The 19664-nt window shown below is 35.2% G+C and overlaps 2 protein-coding genes across 4 annotated transcripts in view; both read left to right on the forward strand.

Moving 5' to 3' along the window:
- Nucleotides 1–17664, forward strand: part of LOC149783186 (uncharacterized) — a 30290-nt gene extending 12626 nt beyond the window's left edge. For both annotated transcript variants that reach the window (XM_089931410.1, XM_089931411.1), the window contains exons 2-6: nucleotides 4671–4810; nucleotides 7092–7192; nucleotides 8952–9068; nucleotides 13114–13245; nucleotides 13960–17664. In XM_089931410.1, the coding sequence (XP_089787536.1) occupies nucleotides 4671–4810; nucleotides 7092–7192; nucleotides 8952–9068; nucleotides 13114–13245; nucleotides 13960–14271 (802 nt within the window). In that variant the 3' untranslated portion in view covers nucleotides 14272–17664. The remainder of the gene's footprint in view (nucleotides 1–4670; nucleotides 4811–7091; nucleotides 7193–8951; nucleotides 9069–13113; nucleotides 13246–13959) is intronic.
- Nucleotides 1–19664, forward strand: part of LOC149783187 (uncharacterized) — a 79933-nt gene that overhangs the window by 12614 nt on the left and 47655 nt on the right. The window lies entirely within an intron of this gene.

Genomic DNA, 19664 nt, shown 5'->3' on the forward strand with positions numbered 1-19664 from the left:
ACACTAGCTGTATTGCATCCAGTCTTACGTAATTAAAGAACGAATGTTAAATTGCAACTTTTCATATGGCCGTTTTTGCGTTTTCTAGTCATTATGTTCTTTCATCCTCCCGTTTATCTGTTGTTATTGGATTTTAATCAACTTTGAATTGGTGAAGAAAAAGATGTCACTCTGCGATTAATGAATCGAACTCTATACCTGAAGGTATGAGTTCTAATCATAGTTGAGCTGCTTAATTGTGTGATGGGAAAGGAATTTTCCTTTAGATGCCTTGCAGACTTGTCGCCGCTGATTATCATAATTAACAACATTTCGTTTCCTCGCAGTCTGTCTTTACCATTGTTCCTTGTCATGAAATGCTATCCATCTAGTCATTAATGCGGTCTTGTTTTAAATAAATTATTCAGTTTTTTGCTTCATCCGTTGGAAGGCGTATTGCTCCTCCTGGTCCAAATAACTCCGTTTCATTGCTTGCATAATTACTATATTTATAACTAATATGTTTGAATTGAATTTGAAATGCCATTTAATATTGACAAGATCTCATATATTTGATATAGCATATCTACAAATCCCCAGTCAATAGGGTTATGGGACAAGTTTCTATTTGCCTCCATTTGTTTCTTATTAATATGCTAACTTTAGTGTAACTTTCAGCCCAAAACTAACACGCAGAGGTTGTAAAAGATCTCCAAAAATTTAGGATTTTTTGGGTAAGGTATGATGCCATTTGGTAGAGTTACGGTACCTACCTATGTGAATGACTCACTTTGGAATAAATCTTTGGGTGAGTATTTTTTTTATATATAAACGTTTAGAATGCAGTTTATACTGATATGATCTAAAATGGATTTGATTCCTAGTGGTGTTAGTCATTATTTGATTTGTTTATTTCTCTTGGCAATCACTTTATCAGTTCCTTTTTTAAATTGATCTGTCTTTTCTTGGTACGTTATGGCCTCTACAATGACCGTGTTTATAGCTTTCTGAATTTAACTTACGTGAGGTACATTATGATGTTTTATATCAGCAAACCTTCACATGTGTTTTGGGTTCATCCTTCTGTGTCCTCATTTGATATGTGCATATATCCAAACCGTCCAAAGTATTCTTAGATACTAAACTACTGGATTTTAAAGCAACATGGCCTAACTTTTTTTTGGTCATAGTCATAGTCATGTATCCTGTATTGTAAAATGACTTCCTTAACTTACGACCGCTTAAACGATTTTCATACATTCCTACCGTACTATTTTGATACATTCCTTCTGTATTGTTTTCATACATTCCTATCGTACGATGGTATTTATGCTGGAACTTATTGTCCACTGTAACTATACGTAGGCATCCATCACTTATTTCTCATACACCCTTCCTTCCGTTTCACCTGTCATTATTTTTATTCATCTTGGATAAGGCCTGCATACACTAATCGGGGCAAAAAGAGAACGTGTATGAGATATAACGTGTCGTTCCTAATTTTATTCTTTTGTTCTGATTAAATACGAACAAATATTTCACATGTTGAAATGCACATGGATAGGATAGCACCCGAGGTCACGTGAACAGCGCATATGATTTTGTTTTGTTCTGGGAGACTTTAAACTGCTATTCTAGATGCCTAACAAGTTTAATTAAACAAAATTATAATACCGGAATTCCTGGGTTCGAACAGAGGTGGTAGTGATGAGTGCTGTTTAAACCTTAGAAAAAATTTGAGCAAACTGTTTGCGAGAAGGAAAAACGAGAAGGAAGACCATGGTACTTGAAGACTTTGCTAAGATGTGATGTTGTATTCATAAACTGGTTAACATATTTACGTTGGTGTTTGAGGAGAAACGTGTATCAGACAATTTATCTTCCGGGTACTGCATGTTATACAGTACATAGCAATACAAAATTGGGTTAAGGGTTCAGGATTCGTAACATTGTATACACAAATAATAGCTCTGAAAATTCAATACAGGTACTCGACAGTACTGATATATATATATATATATATATATATATATATATATATATATATATATATATATATATATATATATATACGCGACCCTTTTGTTATGTATGAGCGACAAACCAAACTAATACAGTTAACAGTACAGTGGTGGTTGCAGTTGATACTGTATGACGTTTTAAGGGAAAACTATTAATCAAAGCGCTCTTTGCATAGGGTATTGTGTTTACGTAATGTGTTTACCTAATGCAACACCATTTTGTACCACTTATTTAGTGTAAGGAAAATCTCAAGTTTATACAAGCCTAGAATAGCCACTTTAAAGCACAAGCATTTGGCAACGGTTTGATCTCACAAGCAGTCTTCAACAAAATAATTATTTAGCAACGAGTGGAGTATGCCATTGATATTAATTTACAAAGCAAGCGACTGCATTTTTATTAACAGTACATATCTAAGTTACGCAAGCATTTTTAAACGGACACTTATTCGAGGGCGAAGGTAAGCGCTGACGAAAGTGCTCACGTAAACTGACTGTAGGTATGACAGTGGTGATGCCTCGGGTTTCAGTCAATTGAATGTTACATAATTCAGAATAGTTCGCTGTTTTTTTATGCAGTTCATATACTGAATTGGACCTCCGCTGTGGCAGATGACATGCTTTGCACCATATACCATGTATATGAAATATAGCAAGGAGTTATAAAGAAAAAAGTAAATAAAAGGCATCATAGATGTTTCAACCACCGAAATTTGCCCTTGTTTAACGCGCAGCCTTCCGCAACATTGCACGGCATAAAATGTCGTCACATGGACAAGTCGATCAGGACACTGTAGGGCCTCTTCGTCAGTGATCGCAAATGTACCAAATAAATACTTCAGTTTACTAATAACATTTTATTTTGCAAAGTGTTTTTATATCTAAGCAAGACATTTCAAATAAATGAAAACATAAACACGTTTGTTCCCTTGAATTTTAGTTTGCAACACAACTAGCTTGAACCACAATTTTTCGAAGTCCAAACATGTACAAACACATAGGCGTTTTCTTTAGATACCAACACTGTTGCTTTTTAGTTGAACTCCTGAATTAACCGTATCACATATTTGAAAATAGCCCATTTAAATACATTGTTTTTGTTTTGTATACAAATTAAAGTTCAAATATTTACTTCGCTCTACTCACACGAAAAGGTATGTGCTTTGAAGACAAATCAGATTTCACCTATTGGCAGCCCACGCGCTTTCTCGAGTTTCAGCACTTGCGCTTCCCAATATTCATTGCTGACAAATTCCTAAAAAAAAGTGTCAGTGTCTCGCTCTAGTTCGCTTGAAGGTGTACCTTCATCAGTGTAGCTTTTTAATAACTATACAAACTGGCTGGTGCAAAACAGATCACACGGCTCCATAAATAACATGTATTTAATATTAGCTATGCATAGCGTGAAATATGATCATTGAACACGAATGTCAAATCACAGTATCTGACCAAGTGAAACTAATGCAAATCATGGATGGACTTACGCAATGTCTCACAGATCGAAAAGGGTATCACTAATATGGACCTATCATATCTGCAAGAGTTCATGCAAATATAGATCCTCGCTCTAGAGAACGATGGAGCAAAGTTCTAGTGATAAGACACTTATCTGTTTGCAATTTAGTTTGCATTCTGCTTCCTTTTGCTTCACATGACAGTAGCATATATGATTAATATTGTTGTCTATTCTGTTACACATGAGTAATGGAGAAATAACACTAGTCTAAGAGATTAAATCCAGGTCCCTTTTTCTGAAACACCAAAGACCCTATCGAGTAAAAATTATTTTCTCTTGTCTCGTATTGCTGCAAAGACAAGTGCGTTTCAAAACTACTATCTTGACGTAAATTTTAGCAAAGGTCCCCTCTTTTATGACGTAAATTTAGGTAAAGGTCCTCTCTTTATGACATAAGTTTAGGCAAAGATCCCCTCCTTATGACGTAAATTTAGGCAAAGGTCCCCTCTTTATCACGTAAATTTAGGCAAAGGTCTTCTCTTTATGACGTAAATTCTAGCAAAGGTCATCTCTTTATGACGTAAATTTTAGCCAAGGTCCTCTCTTTAACATGAAAGCATATATCTTTTAACATGATCATGTTCTGGATGGGTGTATCTATTGTTTATTTAGTGTATATACATAAATATACACGTACATATTTATGCCATTGAAGGCATACCCGACAATGTGTCACCGTCACATGTTTTGTTATGCTTTTATACAGACCACATTAGTAGCAACTGTATCAGAGTCATTTAACTCTACCAGGTTAACATAAGTCTGTATTTTTAGAAATCAGGTATCGTACAAAACCGGCTTAGATGAATGCATCACAAACTGAAGTTATGACATTGTCAAAAGAGCGTAGGTTTTGATTTAACGAAGAGGTGCGTGGTACAGTAGCTTCTCCCTTGCAGCAATAGCATAATTCGCCCCCATGTAGAGGGTTCTATGAACGTTTACTACATGCTGCTTTTCAGGTAAAGGTAATTCTAAATACTACTGGTGTTGAATTCATTAAAAACTAAATCATGGTTTTCCAAATTTACACGACTGACGTGTTGCAATGTAATATATTTAGATTTACTTTCAGCGATAGAAAATTGCAAAATTGCAGATGGACGATCGGGTTTGTGCGAGTTAGTGAACATTTTGTTTATTTACTTTTTCAGAAATATGAGCCTGCGCAGAGATCCTTCTGACCTTTTTCATGGCTCCCCTTTTAAAGCAATTACGGATAATTTCGGAAACCTCAATGATGTCAGTAAAGCCATTCGAGACGCCGGTGTTAAAAACTGCGGGCTTATATTTGGTAAATTGTTGTGCTATATATATATATATATATATATATATATATACTTTTTCTTGCACGTGGCTACATTCTCCATTTCCTAACACACATGTAAGATATATGTTAAATATGACTCGAGTTTAGCCATTTTTGAAATGCGATGATATTGAATTTTGTCATTTTGAACTGAGCTAAAATTGAATTTGGCAATTTTCAACTGGGTTGATATTGGATGTTGCCTTATTGAAATATGTTGATACTGGATGTTGCCTTATTGAAATGAGTTGATATTAGATGTTGCCTTATTTAAATGAGTTGCTACTGGATTTTGTCTTATTGAAATGAGTTGATACTGGATGTTGCCTTATTGAAATGAGTTGATGTTGGATGTTGCCTTATTGAAATGAGTTGATACAGGCTGTTGCCTTATTTAAATGAGTTGATACTGGATGTTGTCTTATTGAAATGAGTTGATACTGGATGTTGCCTTATTGAAATATGTTGATACCGGATGTTGCCTTATTGAATGAGTTGATACTGGATGTTACCTTATTGAAATGAGTCGACTGGATGGTGCGAGGAGGCACATAAGACATAAGTTTTGATTAACTCTTACTGTTTATCAGGCAAGGTGACAGCTGAAAGATGTTTCATCGCTTCATGGTAAATGTATTGTTTCCTTAAATATAAGAAGTATATTTGAGAAAGTGCGAGTTAATTAGGTGTGAATATTTAATAATTATTAGTAGCTAGGCTGATAATTTTCAAGCACAGTGATCGTTTTTGTTATGTGCTTCAGATACACATTACAAGTAATGATTTAAACCCTTTAATATGGTTGCGAATGTAGATAAAAAATAAATAAATCACTTTGTAAAATAAAATCCAACCTATCCGTCTCCATTGGTACTATATTCTACAGATGTAATGTGGATATAATTGAAGTGAGGACATACGTGTCCTCAGAAACAAAATGATCCATTTTTGTCTTTTTCAAATCTGAATTGCATCAGTTTCACCAAATGTACTACACGGTGCTCTTTCTTCTTTCTGAAACGATTAGGGAATAACATCCAAAGTTGTCAGGTAAAATGATTCATTTAATATATATTGTTTATTTACTTTATTTGTGTGAACAAGGTAGCTTTGGAATGTAAAGAGTGAGAGAGATATAGTAAGTTACCTTCTTTGTACACTTTCACATTTGAGTCAGACGTGTCCTGACAACATTTTAGAACCTAAACGCTTACATTTGTATCTATATGGGTGCTACAGTCTATTCATCTAAAGTAGATGACGGTGTACAGAATGATATGGGGGGGGGGGTTAACGTCATTTTTATTACATGATAATCTTTACATCGTGGCTAGTATCTCTGTTGGAGGAAGACCCCGAAAAGATACCGCGAAAAGCCATCGACCCTCGGGAAGCTACTGACAAGCTTTCTCATACACCCACACTGGCCCTGGGTGGCCAAGTCGTCAAAATCGAATTTTTCCCCATGAAATATACTTAAAAGTTTCCTTTTCTCGCTCAGCACCGTTTTAAATGTCATGTATGTATACATTCCAAGCTTATAATGTAAGATGCTGGTACCATCCAGAGATAAATGCGTTCCTCTCTATTTGGTCTAAAGTGACCACACGTCCATAGCGTATAGCATCTGTTAGTTTCATAGAAATTTCCCATTAGGTTTACCTGCTAAAAAAACGACCATATTGTTATCAGTCCGTCAAGAGACCCGTGTGTTCATCCATACGGGCCATAATGTACTACACATAGCAACTAGCGACAAGTAGGAGCAAATTTATTTTGGTTTATTATCCCTTATCTAAGTTTATCACATGTGCTGTAATATAAGTAATCTCACCTGGATAATAAATTGAACAATTACTCCACATTACTCTTTGACTACGTATTCTTTTGTGTACCTTTCTGCTCTTTGATATTTTTTGAGAACCCACTGACATGCGTATAACCTCTGCAACCTCTATATTAGGACCACGTGCCTATTATGACAGCCTTTGTGTGGTGAATGAGTATATGGTGTGTGTGGCGGTATGCGTGTGTGTGCATTATAAATATCAAGAAAATATCACTTTCTTTGTGCATATGTGTGTAAACAATGTAAATATAAAGCCTGTGAAGACAACACCGGGTGGTAGGCAACGGAAAGATAAACTGACATATTTACAACAGACAATATCAATATATCCCCAACAATTTTATAAACACATGGGGATAAAAATGGGCATCGGAAAAAGTGATCGTAATTGCTTGAAGTCATGTTTATCTCCTCTAGGTATCGACTACACAATTAGCAACCGCATGCAGGGACAAAAGACATTTGGTGGACGATCTTTACACGACACCAGCGGACCGCAAATGAATCCGTATCAACAGGTATGGAAATAAATAAAGAGGCAGTATAGAACTACGCACACTAACTGCCAAGAGGTTGGAGCTTCCGTGGCTACTATGGGAACGTTTGGAACTAAACATTTGGTTTGGGTGGGTAGGGAGTTTATGGGAATTTAGCATTATGCATTATTGTTTGGGACCGTGTATCTGCCTCTGGGATAAAAAAACATTCGCCGTTTATAACCCCTTAGGGGAATTTACCATTAGTGGTTTGTAGGGCCCTACGGGAATTTAAAATGTTCCGTCATGTCAAATTTCCATATCACCATAGCGTTATCTCCAATGTTATTTTTTTTTTGGGGGGGGGGCGGGTATGAACTACTAGTGTTAAAGTCTCGCAGAACTCCATAGACAGCTAATGATGAATTCACACAGGAGGTTTTACACCGCTTTTTGTAAGTACTAATAGGACGCTATACACAGCTAAAGACAAAATTCCAACAGGAGGACATGCGGTCCGAAATTTGTTGTAAAATTAATTGTAGTAGAGGGCTATACACGGCTAATGTTAAATTCCCCTTCGGGGTTATATCGTTCCAGATTAGCTTACTTTAATTTCAAATAATAGTCCTTACATCCCGAAACACTTGCCTGAAATTCGCAAAGAATCTATAGAGACACACACGTCATGTTAAGTTATTATAGATTCTACGCCGACTCAAACCCAATGGCAGATTTCCAAAAGAAGTTTTGACTTTAAAAAAATTACACACTTAATTGAAGTCTCCTCGTTGAAAAATTTCGTCTTATTGAAAGTTATGGGGTTTCGTTGAAATATGTTTTTGTATTAGGCTTGTAACCCTCTAGAGCGTCATGTCTAATACAATATCGTTAAATGAACAAGACCTTGCTTGGCATATTAGATCTTCCTAGAGTTCGTGATTTTATCCAGATGCACATAATTCTTTCACTTCGCACAACGGTTTCTCAACCATCTTTACCACTTTAGTATTCGCCAAAGTTCTCGCAGTTTGTACCCCCCCCCCCATGCTATTTTACAAAACCTAAAATCCAGAAGGATATACAACATATATTAAATGTAGCCATTTCATTAATTAATTAATAATTTCTAGTTCGATTGTCTTGGGGTGTCCCTAACACTGCTATATTTGCGTTTCAAACAGAACGTGAATTTATATACTAACATGGCGTCCATGTTTGCGTGGGCGAGTCTTTTTTTAATCAATTTTGTGCAATAAAGTTATAGGTCAACAATCTAACTACTTTGCATTTCTTTTTCCAAATTAAGGGAATATCTTATCATCGTTTTTCAGTTTAAAAAAAAAAGAAGAAATATCAGAACTAGAAATTAAAATGAGAACGACGCAGTTTTACTTCCCGTATATTTGGAGTTCGAAGATCGCACACTTCACTGTATTTAAATGTTCTCAGAAACCGTACAATGACAGTGAGCAGCCGCATCGGAGGGGGGGGGGGGAAGAATATATTCCCAGGGCGGATATGGTTGGCGAATACTACAATACAGTTCGGGTCAATATTGCCATAATTTATCATCTTTTTTTATAAAGGTAAATTTGTCTTGTCGGTCATATTGTACTCAGCATCTACCTATTCACTTTTTATTATAAATGTTATTTCCTTTACTTGGATAGGTTAGAAACCTGAAATCTTCAACACTTATAAACGTTCTGTGTAATGGACATTCATTTTTACAGGAGTAAGAAAAACTATTATTTGTTGGAAATCTTTGCACGGACATTTGATCATATTTATTTGCCAGGTGATATGCATTCTTGGAGAAACACTTGAGGCGCTAGATGAGGACAGAAAAATACCAGCATTTGGTTTTGGTGATGTAAAGACCAAGGATACAGCTATTTTCCCGTTGAAAGAGGGAGTAAGTGATTTGTACATGTTTTTTGATAGCACTACTCCACTTGGTAAGTAGTGTATATTTGCATATAGACCATGCTACTCTACTTGGTATGTGGTGTATACTTGCTTTTAGGCCACATTAATCCACTTGGCAAGTGGTGTATACTTGCTTTTAGGCCACACTAATCCACTTGGCAAGTGGAGTATACTTGCTTTTAGGCCACACTACTCCACTTGGAAAATGGTGTATACTTGCTTTTAGGCCACATTACTCCACTTGGAAAGTGGTGTATACTTGCTTTTAGGCCACACTACTCCACTTGGCAAGTGGTGTTGCTTTTAGGCCACACTATTCCATTTGGCAAGTGTGTGTATGCTTGCTTTTAGGCCACACTATTCCACTTGGTAAGTGATGTATACTTGCTTTTAGGCCACACTAATCCACTTGGCAAGTGGAGTATACTTGCTTTTAGGCCACACTACTCCACTTGGCAAGTGGTGTATACTTGCTTTTAGGCCACACTACTCCACTTGGAAAAAGGTGTATACTTGCTTTTAGGCCACACTACTCCACTTGGTAAGTGGTGTATACTTGCTTTTTAGGCCACACTACTCCACTTGGCAAGTGGTGTTGCTTTTAGGCCACACTATTCCATTTGGCAAGTGTGTGTATGCTTGCTTTTAGGCCACACTATTCCACTTGGTAAGTGATGTATACTTGCTTTTAGGCCACACTAATCCACTTGGCAAGTGGAGTATACTTGCTTTTAGGCCACACTACTCCACTTGGTAAGTGGAATATACTTGCTTTTAGGTCACACTACTCCACTTGGTAAGTGTTGTATACTTGCTTTTAGGCCACACTACTCCACTTGGTAAGTGGCATATACTTGCTTTTAGACCACACTACTCCACTTGGTAAGTGGTGTATACTTGCTTTTAGGCCACACTACTCCACTTGGTAAGTGTTGTATACTTGCTTTTAGGCCAAAATTCTCAACTTGGTAAGTGATGTATGCTTGCTTTTAGGCCACACTACTCCACTTGGCAAGTGATGTATACTTGCTTTTAGGCCACGCTTCTCCACTTGGTAAGTGGCATATATACTTGCTTTTAGACCACACTACTCCACTTAGTAAGTGCCGTATGCTTGCTTTTAATCCTCACACTCCATTTAGTAAGTTGTGTATACTACTCCACTTGGTAAGTGGTGTATCCTTGCTTTTAGACAACAATAATCGAGATGGTAAGTGGTGTATAATTGCTTTTAGACAAACTACTCCAGTTTGTAAGTGGTGTATACTGGCTTTAAGACTGCACAAGTCAAGTTGGTATTTATTGTCTAATTACCTTTAGACCACACTACTCCAGTTGGTAAGTATTGCGCACATATCTTTATACTGCACAACCACCGTTGTTAAAACGATATACTTCATGTTATAAAATGCGCTAAGACGACAATCGAATATAGCAAGATATTCAAGATAAAAGGACCCAAAGCAAACGCCAGAACGACTCTCTATGTCTGTATGCAACATAATCTCCCTACTGTAAACTTGTATTCAGCGTGTGTGCTTCATATATTCTGAGACATATCTTCAGCCTTTTAAAGAGTGTGGCACAGTGGATAATAAGACACAATGGAAAACTATGGAATTAAGCGAAGCTAATGACATAGATACATGTCTGTTAGCTATCGTGACTCAGATAGTCATGATTGCAAATGAGTTCTCAAACCTGGGAAACTAAATTCAGGAGAACATCAATGATCAGTACTAGACCTCTTAAAATTTTATTTTATAAATTAATGAGTTTTGAAACCCTGATTATATTATTTGCAGACGATTCTTATTGCTTTCCATATCGCCTGATCAGCTTTTTATTCAAAGCATATTATATGGTGATATCGACAAATGATTGGATTGGTAAAATTTCTTGCCTGTTAATTTGAACCCATCCAAAACAGTGGTTGTCCTTTTCACCAACAATGAGATGAAAACATAACAGAACTTGAATTTTCAGATGATTGATTCCTTTTGATACATCACATCGATATATAAATCATCCCAGAACGTGAATTTTTAGATGATCGATTCGTTTTGATATATCAAATCGATATATGAAAACGTACCAGAATGTGAAGTTTCAGATGATCGATTCGTTTTGATACATCACATCGATATATGAATCATACCAGAACGTGAATTTTTAGATGATCGATTCGTTTTGATATATCACATCGATATATGAAAACGTACCAGAATGTGAAGTTTCAGATGATCGATTCGTTTTGATACATCACATCAATATATGAAAACATACCAGAACGTGAATTGTCAGATGATTGATTCGTTTTCATACATCACATCGATAGATGAAAACATACCAGAACGTGAATTTTCAGATGATCGATTCGTTCTGATACATCACATCGTTATATGAAAACATATCAGAACATGAATTTTTAGATGGTCGATTGGTTTAGACACATCACGTCGATATATGAAAACATACCAGAACTTGAATTTTCAGATGATCAATTCGTTTTTATGCATCACATCAATATATGAAAACATACCAGAACGTGAATTTTCAGATGATCGATTCGTTTTAATACATCACATAAATATATGAAAACATACCTAAACGTGAATTTTCAGATGATCGATTCGTTTTAATCGATACATCACATCAATATATGAAAACATACCAGAACGTGAATTTTCAGAAGATTGATTCGTTTTAATACATCACATAAATATATGAAGATTATTTCATCATCCAACGGATCTTCCAGCAACCATATTGAATTTATAATACATGATGTATTTATATTAACTTGAGTAACTTTAAATATGTATTATCAGAACATAGCCTGAATAAAATGTAACCAACAATCGCCCATTTGTTGAATAGGCATATGAAATACGGTCTTCATATACACCCTCAGATTCCCCCCCCCCCGAAAAAAAAAAACAAAAAAAAATAAAAACTTTTCTTTTGAAACTTTGCAGTTTGAAGCAGCCAAGAGAGTTTCTGGATTACAAAAATTTGATATAAGAGAAGCAGATTATTGTGAAACTGGAAGACCAGCTCTTGCGAAAATGTGAAACATAAAAATATCATCATGAACTTGATCATCTATACTTACCTTCAAATATAGATTATTGTACGCAACATTTTCTGCTCAAAGCTATTTAGCATGTGGTCAAAGACACGCTTTTGTGGTACTGAGTCTATGAAGACACACATGCTGAATTGTTGTTTATTAAGATGATACCAATTCTTCCTGATCTTATAGCTTTCTTAAAGGAAACGACGATCATTTTGTTTTTAATTACAGGCCATTTAAATAGCCTCAGAAATGAGATCCATAACAGATTATAGGTAATGAATATAAATGTTGATAATGATTTACATTTTTGGGGCAAATAACTTTACATGGCAGAAAAATGAAAAACTGTTTTGCTAAAAAATTAAATGCAGAAATTTAATATCAGCACAAAATGATTCACGAAGATGATTATTCGTTCCATTTTGATCACAGTTACAATTTTATATACCGTACCACACCAAAAAGCTAAATCTCCGCTGTTATCCTTCCTTGATCACTCTCACTAAATTATATATCTGTGTCTCCTGTCATGATCTTTTATTTTGCAGCAAAAAGTTTGCATCCTGGTTAATTAATTATATATGTTTATAATGAAGAGCAAACTGTACGCTGAATACATTCGTTTACAGTCATTAAGCAATGCAGATAGTTCTGAGACTTTCATAGCCATGTAACACGTGTAAATAAAAACAAATATGCAATTTAAAAAAATATTGTTATCGACTATGCATGAATTTCTATGATGTAGAAGGCTAAAGTTAAAATTTTCTGGTGGTTCTGAAGATAAAAAAAGGAAAATGTTTACAAGATAGAAAAAAATAATTTAAAAAATTTAAACTAACAGATATTTATAATAGTTTAATGTGCTGAAGGGTTGTTTTACTTTTCATTAATTACTCTTTCGTTTAAGTGTGCCTTATCAATCAAAATATGTCCTTTTACTCTTTTTCAGGTCTTTTGCGATGGATTTAGTGAAGTATTGGATCTCTACAATAAAATAACACCTACAGTACAACTTAGCGGGCCTACAAATTTCGTTCCGCTTATAAAAGAGGCAATCGAAATTGTTAAAAAGACTAGAAAGGTAATTTTTAACCATGAATTGTTAAATATAGCACACTAAACGTCTTTATTATATGGTGTTATCGCTATTACTTCAACATACTTTGAACATATGCTACTTTAAAGCGTCTACCTGTGATATTAAACAAAACGTTTATATGTCATTACAGCGTCTAATGTGATATTAAACAAAACGTGTATATGTCAACCGGGCTATCCATCGATTTAGTCTGAATCCTTGCGAAAGGAAAGTGAATTTTTCACAACTTTTATGCTGACCGGAATTCAATACGAATGGATGGATATATCGCCTCTAACAAGATATGTATGAATACAGAGAGACTTGTGCAATGGATAGATCATGATTCCTTATACCAAGTTTCAGAGTTGCAACAATTATATCCACTTGGGCTCGTGTAGTGGATATTGTTTTGAATAGGTTCGTGAAGCATTGTACTAAATGACAATCATACATTATCTCGTAACATACACTGTGAATGTTTTAAACTTTTCTTCGCCACGGTCCAAATAGCATCTGAAGAAAAATATCAGCGATTATGTTACTCGTACTCCATGCTTTTTCACTTGCCCCAAAATACCAAGAAATGGTACTATCCAGCCTGCACTTTTCTTTTTTGCTTTGGGTGTTGGGATATTTAACGTGTCTATTGAATGGAAACTCATCAGTCGAAGCAGTATAAAATGTTACATAGCTTTCGTTCTTATATCTTTCTAGTACCACATCCTAGTGATCGTAGCTGACGGGCAAGTCACCAACGAGAAAGTCAACCAAGACGCCATAGTGGAAGCGTCACAGTGGCCGTTATCCATCGTGGTCATAGGAGTTGGAGATGGTCCATGGGAGGAGATGAAAGAATTCGACGACGGGTTACCATCGCGCCAATTCGACAATTTTCAGTTCGTGAACTTTTACGAAACTGTCACTGGGGCAAGGAACGCCTATGCGGCTCTTGCTTTAAGTGCATTAATGGAGATCCCAGAGCAATACCAGTTTATAAAAGGCCATGCACTATTGAAGAAGTCCTAAACCATAAAACCCATGTGTGTGTGTATATATATATATATATATATATATATATATATATATATATATATATATATATATATATATACAGCAGCCAATAATTAATTAGTTAGTCTGAAGATTATTGCCATTACATGAAAGATTTGAAAATATGCTTCAGAAAATAAGGTGTAACTATTTGTAATACTGTAAAACTATATCCAAGACATTATCAGTAATTACTTTCTCAGAGCAAGTTTGATAAAACTGTTTCTGGTCCTTCCCCTGCTTCATCCTAAATCTATACTTCACCTCAACATCCTACTCTGCCTCTTCCTACTTCACACGTACGTCTTCCCCAGCCCGTGACGAGCTTTGACTGAGGACATTAACATTCGCTCAGACATTTGTCCAAACATGTGTTCCATTTGGCAAAGCCATAGCGGTAGCAATAGCTGGCATTATTGGTAGTCTGATAAATCACATATTTAGAATGGTGGTCAGATTGTTTCTATATTGCCTAATAATATGATGTTACTTGCTTTTACATTATTGGCTTGTTATATTTTTGACCTATGGTGTAAAAAGCAACCAGCATGATTCAACAAATTTCTTGATGACAGGTTGGGGCCTTTCTTTTAAAGGTCATATGCAAGAACTATTTAAATAAATGAATAAATAAATAAATAATAAACTTAAGCTATGCAACCAATGATATCAATATCAATGACTGTTTAATTCGTGCCAACTGTTGTTCCGGACATTATTTATCACCAGGCGTCCTTTGGCTATTCAAGTATTAAATCGTGTCAATAGTTGTGCTATGTACACGCTCCACCATGCTGATAATAGATGTATAATCATAATGCCTCTGCTCTGAATTGTTTTTGTGCCCTTCAAGTATCCGTTCGTTGACTCGGGAACACCGCTGTTTTCTACATTTGTTCTAATAGTAAGGTTCAACCGCGTTTTCGATAACTCACGTAATATTTGTGTATTGTTTTTGGATCATATCCGTTACCACGCCACATTTGGTAATACAAGTATTCTAATCGCCACTAGCAGGATATTCTAATTATACTTTTAAAACTATTATCTATTGTTAAAATTTCACCATGTTTTATCCGTGTAACAGCCTTGCTGTCCTAAAATAGATAACTGTATCAACTTTGTAAACGTTTATGTTACTGTCCAAAACAGACCCTGTAACATATGTTATGTTTTGTACAAATGTAGCTAAATACCAATTATATTTAAAAAAATTATGCTGTGATTCATTTTGAACATTCCTTTATCTGTTAATCCGTTATGATGTTCCGTAGATTGTAGTCTCCTTATTACGTTATTTGTGTGTCATGATGTGTTGTTTGTTTGTTTGATTTTTTAACGGCTTACCATCACTGTTAGGCTATCTAGCGCCATACAAAAGGTCATATGTATGATTATGTAAAAATGATAAAAGGTTTTATATCGACCAGCGATATCAAAACCAAACAAAGCGATAAGATGGTAACGGTAATGAATAAGCCTTCCCGATCCTCGGGGAATGTAAATGGTATATGTCAATAAAGGCAGATGAAAAATTATTGAAGATAATGGACGGTAAATACATTACATAAAAATGCTCAAGTTGATGGCGTAAAAGCTATAGCTTAGAGTAAATGTTCAGTGCTTTTAGGAATTCCATAATGCAAGTGAGGTTTATTGTATCAAAAAGTTCCTTCACATGATGTGTTATAGACTGTAGTCTCCTTATTACGTCATTTGTATGTCATAATGTGTTGTAGACTGTAGTCTCCTTATTATGCTTTTTGTGTGTCATAATGTTCTATAGACGGTAGTCTCCTTATTACGTTATTTGTATGTCATAATGTTCTGTAGACGGTAGTCTCCTTATTACGTTATTTGTGTGTCATAATGTTATGTAGACGGTGGTCTCCTTATTACGTTATTTGTGTGTCATAATGTTCTGTAGACGGTGGTCTCCTTATTATGTTATTTGTGTGTCATAATGTTCTGTAGACGGTAGTCTTCTTATTACGTTATTTGTGTGTCATAATGTTCTGTAGACGGATATCTCCTTTTTACGTTATTTGTGTATCATAATGTTCTGGAGACTGTAGTCTCCTTATTACGTTATTTGTGTGTCATAATGTTCTGTAGACTGTAGTCTCCTTATTACGTTACTTGTATGTCATGATGTGTTGTAGACTGTAGTTTCCTTATTACGTTATTTGTGTGTCATAATGTTCTGTAGACTGTAGTTTCCTTATTACGTTATTTGTGTGTCATAATGTTCTGTAGACTGTAGTCTCCTTATTACGTTATTTGTGTGTCATAATGTTCTGTAGACTGTAGTGTCATTGTTACTGTATTTGTGTCATGATGTATTGTAGACTTAGTCTCCTTATTACGTTATTTGTTTCGTATACTGTGTTGTAGATTGTAGTCTCCTTATTACGTTATTTGTGTATCATAAGTTGTTGTAGACTATATTCTTCTTATTACTCTGTGTGTGTGTCATAATGTGTTGTATACTATAGCCTTCTTATTACATCGTTTGGGTGTCATGATGTGCTGTTTCGCTTTATTCCACTTCTATTTGGCGCAGCATGATATTTCTATCGATCGCACTATCTATTGCATCCCACCACATTCTACACCTTCTGCTACACCCGTCGACATAACACAATCTTCGAAAATAGTTACTCCTTAATTTGAAATTACTATTATATATCAAATCTACATTTATTACCAAATGTTCCTTTAGCTTCGTTATAACACAGTTCTCTCTAAAACTGAATTTAACTAGAATATATTTATGCTTGTTCTCGATTCTTTCTGGTTGATAATTCCCACTAATAACCCAATCTCTAAAGAAAAGTCGAAATTGTGTTGTTGTTTATCTCAGTGCATAATTTTCTGTATTGTTTCTAGAATGTACCACACCTATTTTGGTTAATTTGTCCATTTTTTTGCAACTTTTCGTGTCATTTTTGCCAGTCTTTTGTGTGTCGCAGCCATGCAGTTACCTATTTTAATATATTTTAATCTGGATCCTTTCTATCTCCACGTAATCCCTTGTTTTGTTTAAAGCCTTAATATTTCAGCTTTTAATAAAAAATTACTCTTTTAAATTGAAATGAGCAATCCTGATTTTTCGACCGCATAATAATGTTCGAGGCAGCTGTGATGTATCGATGTGATAACATTATGTTAACTTTATACAAATTGCAGGAACTTCTTTTATGTTTGTGTTCTGTTATGCAGTAGATGTTACCTAAGTACATTCTTAATAAATATATGTATTTCTTTTAATTCCAATGTTATAATGTCAGTCAGCTTTTTGCTAATTACTTCAGCCGGAATATATTATTATTATTATTATTATTATTATTAAAAATAGATGATAAAGTCGATGTGTACGTGAAATCTTTCTTCGATTGGGCAATAACAATCGGCAAGCAATGCATTGTTAAGCAGATGTTATATCTATCTATCTATCTATCTATCTATCTGTCTGTCTGTCTGTCTGTCTGTATGTATGTATGTATGTATGTATGCAAATGCGAATATCTTATTTCTCGTCAAATTATTTAATTTCATAATTGGTGCTTCAGCAATAAAATATGATTGAAAAGTATCAATTCATGCACTAAAAGGGTATTTGTCTCACCCCTTTTTTATACACAGCTAATTCAGTATGAATGAACTATACAATATTTTTGAACTATTTGATAAAGCGAGAAATTTATTAAATTCGATTGTTTCAATTGCTTCTAAATTCTACTTATCGTAACTTTTAATATCAATTTTTGTATTCTGTTGAGCAATATCACCTGTCTTGGCGTTTTATTTTTCTAGATTTTCCTCATTCTTTGCATATTAACTTTCTGTGACTCCTGTGGGCATGTAGAAGCGAAACGTACCCTCGATATAGGTACATATAAGTAAATTCATGTAAACATAACCTCGATATAGGTACATACAAGTAAATTCCTGTAAACGTACCCTCGATATAGGTACATATAATTAAATTCCTGTAAACGTAACCTCGATATAGGTACATATAATTACATTCCTGTAAACTTAACCTCGATATAGGTACATATAATTAAACTCCTGTAAACGTTACCTCGATATAGGTACATATAATTAAATTCCTGTAAACGTAACCTCGATATAGGTACATATAATTAAATTAATGTAAACGTAACCTCGATATAGGTACATATAATTAAATTCCTGTAAACGTAACCTCGATATAGGTACATATAATTAAATTCCTGTAAGTCATTTTGATGTTACAATTTAACGGAAATGCATGACTACTTACTTTGCTTGTTCAAAATATGAATATATAGATATGTTCGTGCAATTTCCCGTCTTACTTGGCTTCCCTTTTCTTCCAGTCGTCCCCTCCTTTTCGTTTTTCTTTCTGCCTCGACTGAAAGGCAAAATAGAAATAAAAATACCATAATCAACAAATCTGGACAATAAACGTGGAAGGAAGCTTCAGAGATTTTCTTGCAGGTGTTTTGTGTTTGCTTTGTTAACTTATCAATGAAACAAAAAGTTCATACAAGTGGTTGCAAATGTATTTGCATTTTTGTCATGTTAAATGTGAACGACAGAATTCAGGCAACAAGGCTAACGGTATCTATTATTGATATTATCATTATTATTATTGGCAATGATAAACATATACAATGATAAATTGCGCGAAAAGATTATAAATCTAAATGTGCCAGTATGAATGAGCATCAAGTTTGATGCCGTCTGGATATTTATCCGTTATAGACTTACTGACAACGTGCGTGATATGATAGTTCCACATGCAGTCTTATATATTCTTTGGTTGCGATGAAAAAAGACGTTATCTTTATTACAGCAGATGAGATATACTCACGGATAATATTTATGATAAGGTGGTCGAATTTGATATCTCACGAAAACAACTAATATTTGCGACTATTTGCTCTGTATTGCGAAAAGTAAGTAAGAATGGAAGTTTCGCAGAAAATTCTTTTTCCACTTTATTTTGTCCAATATATGGGTTGATTATATACAGTAAAAACAAAACTATAATGGAGCTACTGCCAATTATAAATTTGAATGCCCCCCCCCCGCCCGTACTAACACTCTCCTGACAGTCATCCGGAGTTCATAGTGCAAAATTCGCCAGATACGAGGAGGCACACTCAAAGAGTGGAGGTTCCGGGGGTACGGACCAACCCCGGCCCACTGAGTCGCGCCGTGTGGTTGAAGGAGAGCTAGCGTCACTAACAGTCAGGGCGACGGGAAGGTCGGAGGCGGAGCTACAGGTAATGATTCCACCTATAAACAGGACAAGCCTCATCCACGAAAACTGGCCTTGCTGGACGGCGTGGGCCGCCGACGTGCTACAACTGCAAGTG

The sequence above is a fragment of the Sinohyriopsis cumingii genome, chromosome 14 (assembly GCF_028554795.1).
Source record: "Sinohyriopsis cumingii isolate HCF-2022 chromosome 14, ASM2855479v2, whole genome shotgun sequence".
NCBI classification, from domain to species: Eukaryota; Metazoa; Mollusca; class Bivalvia; order Unionida; family Unionidae; genus Sinohyriopsis; species Sinohyriopsis cumingii.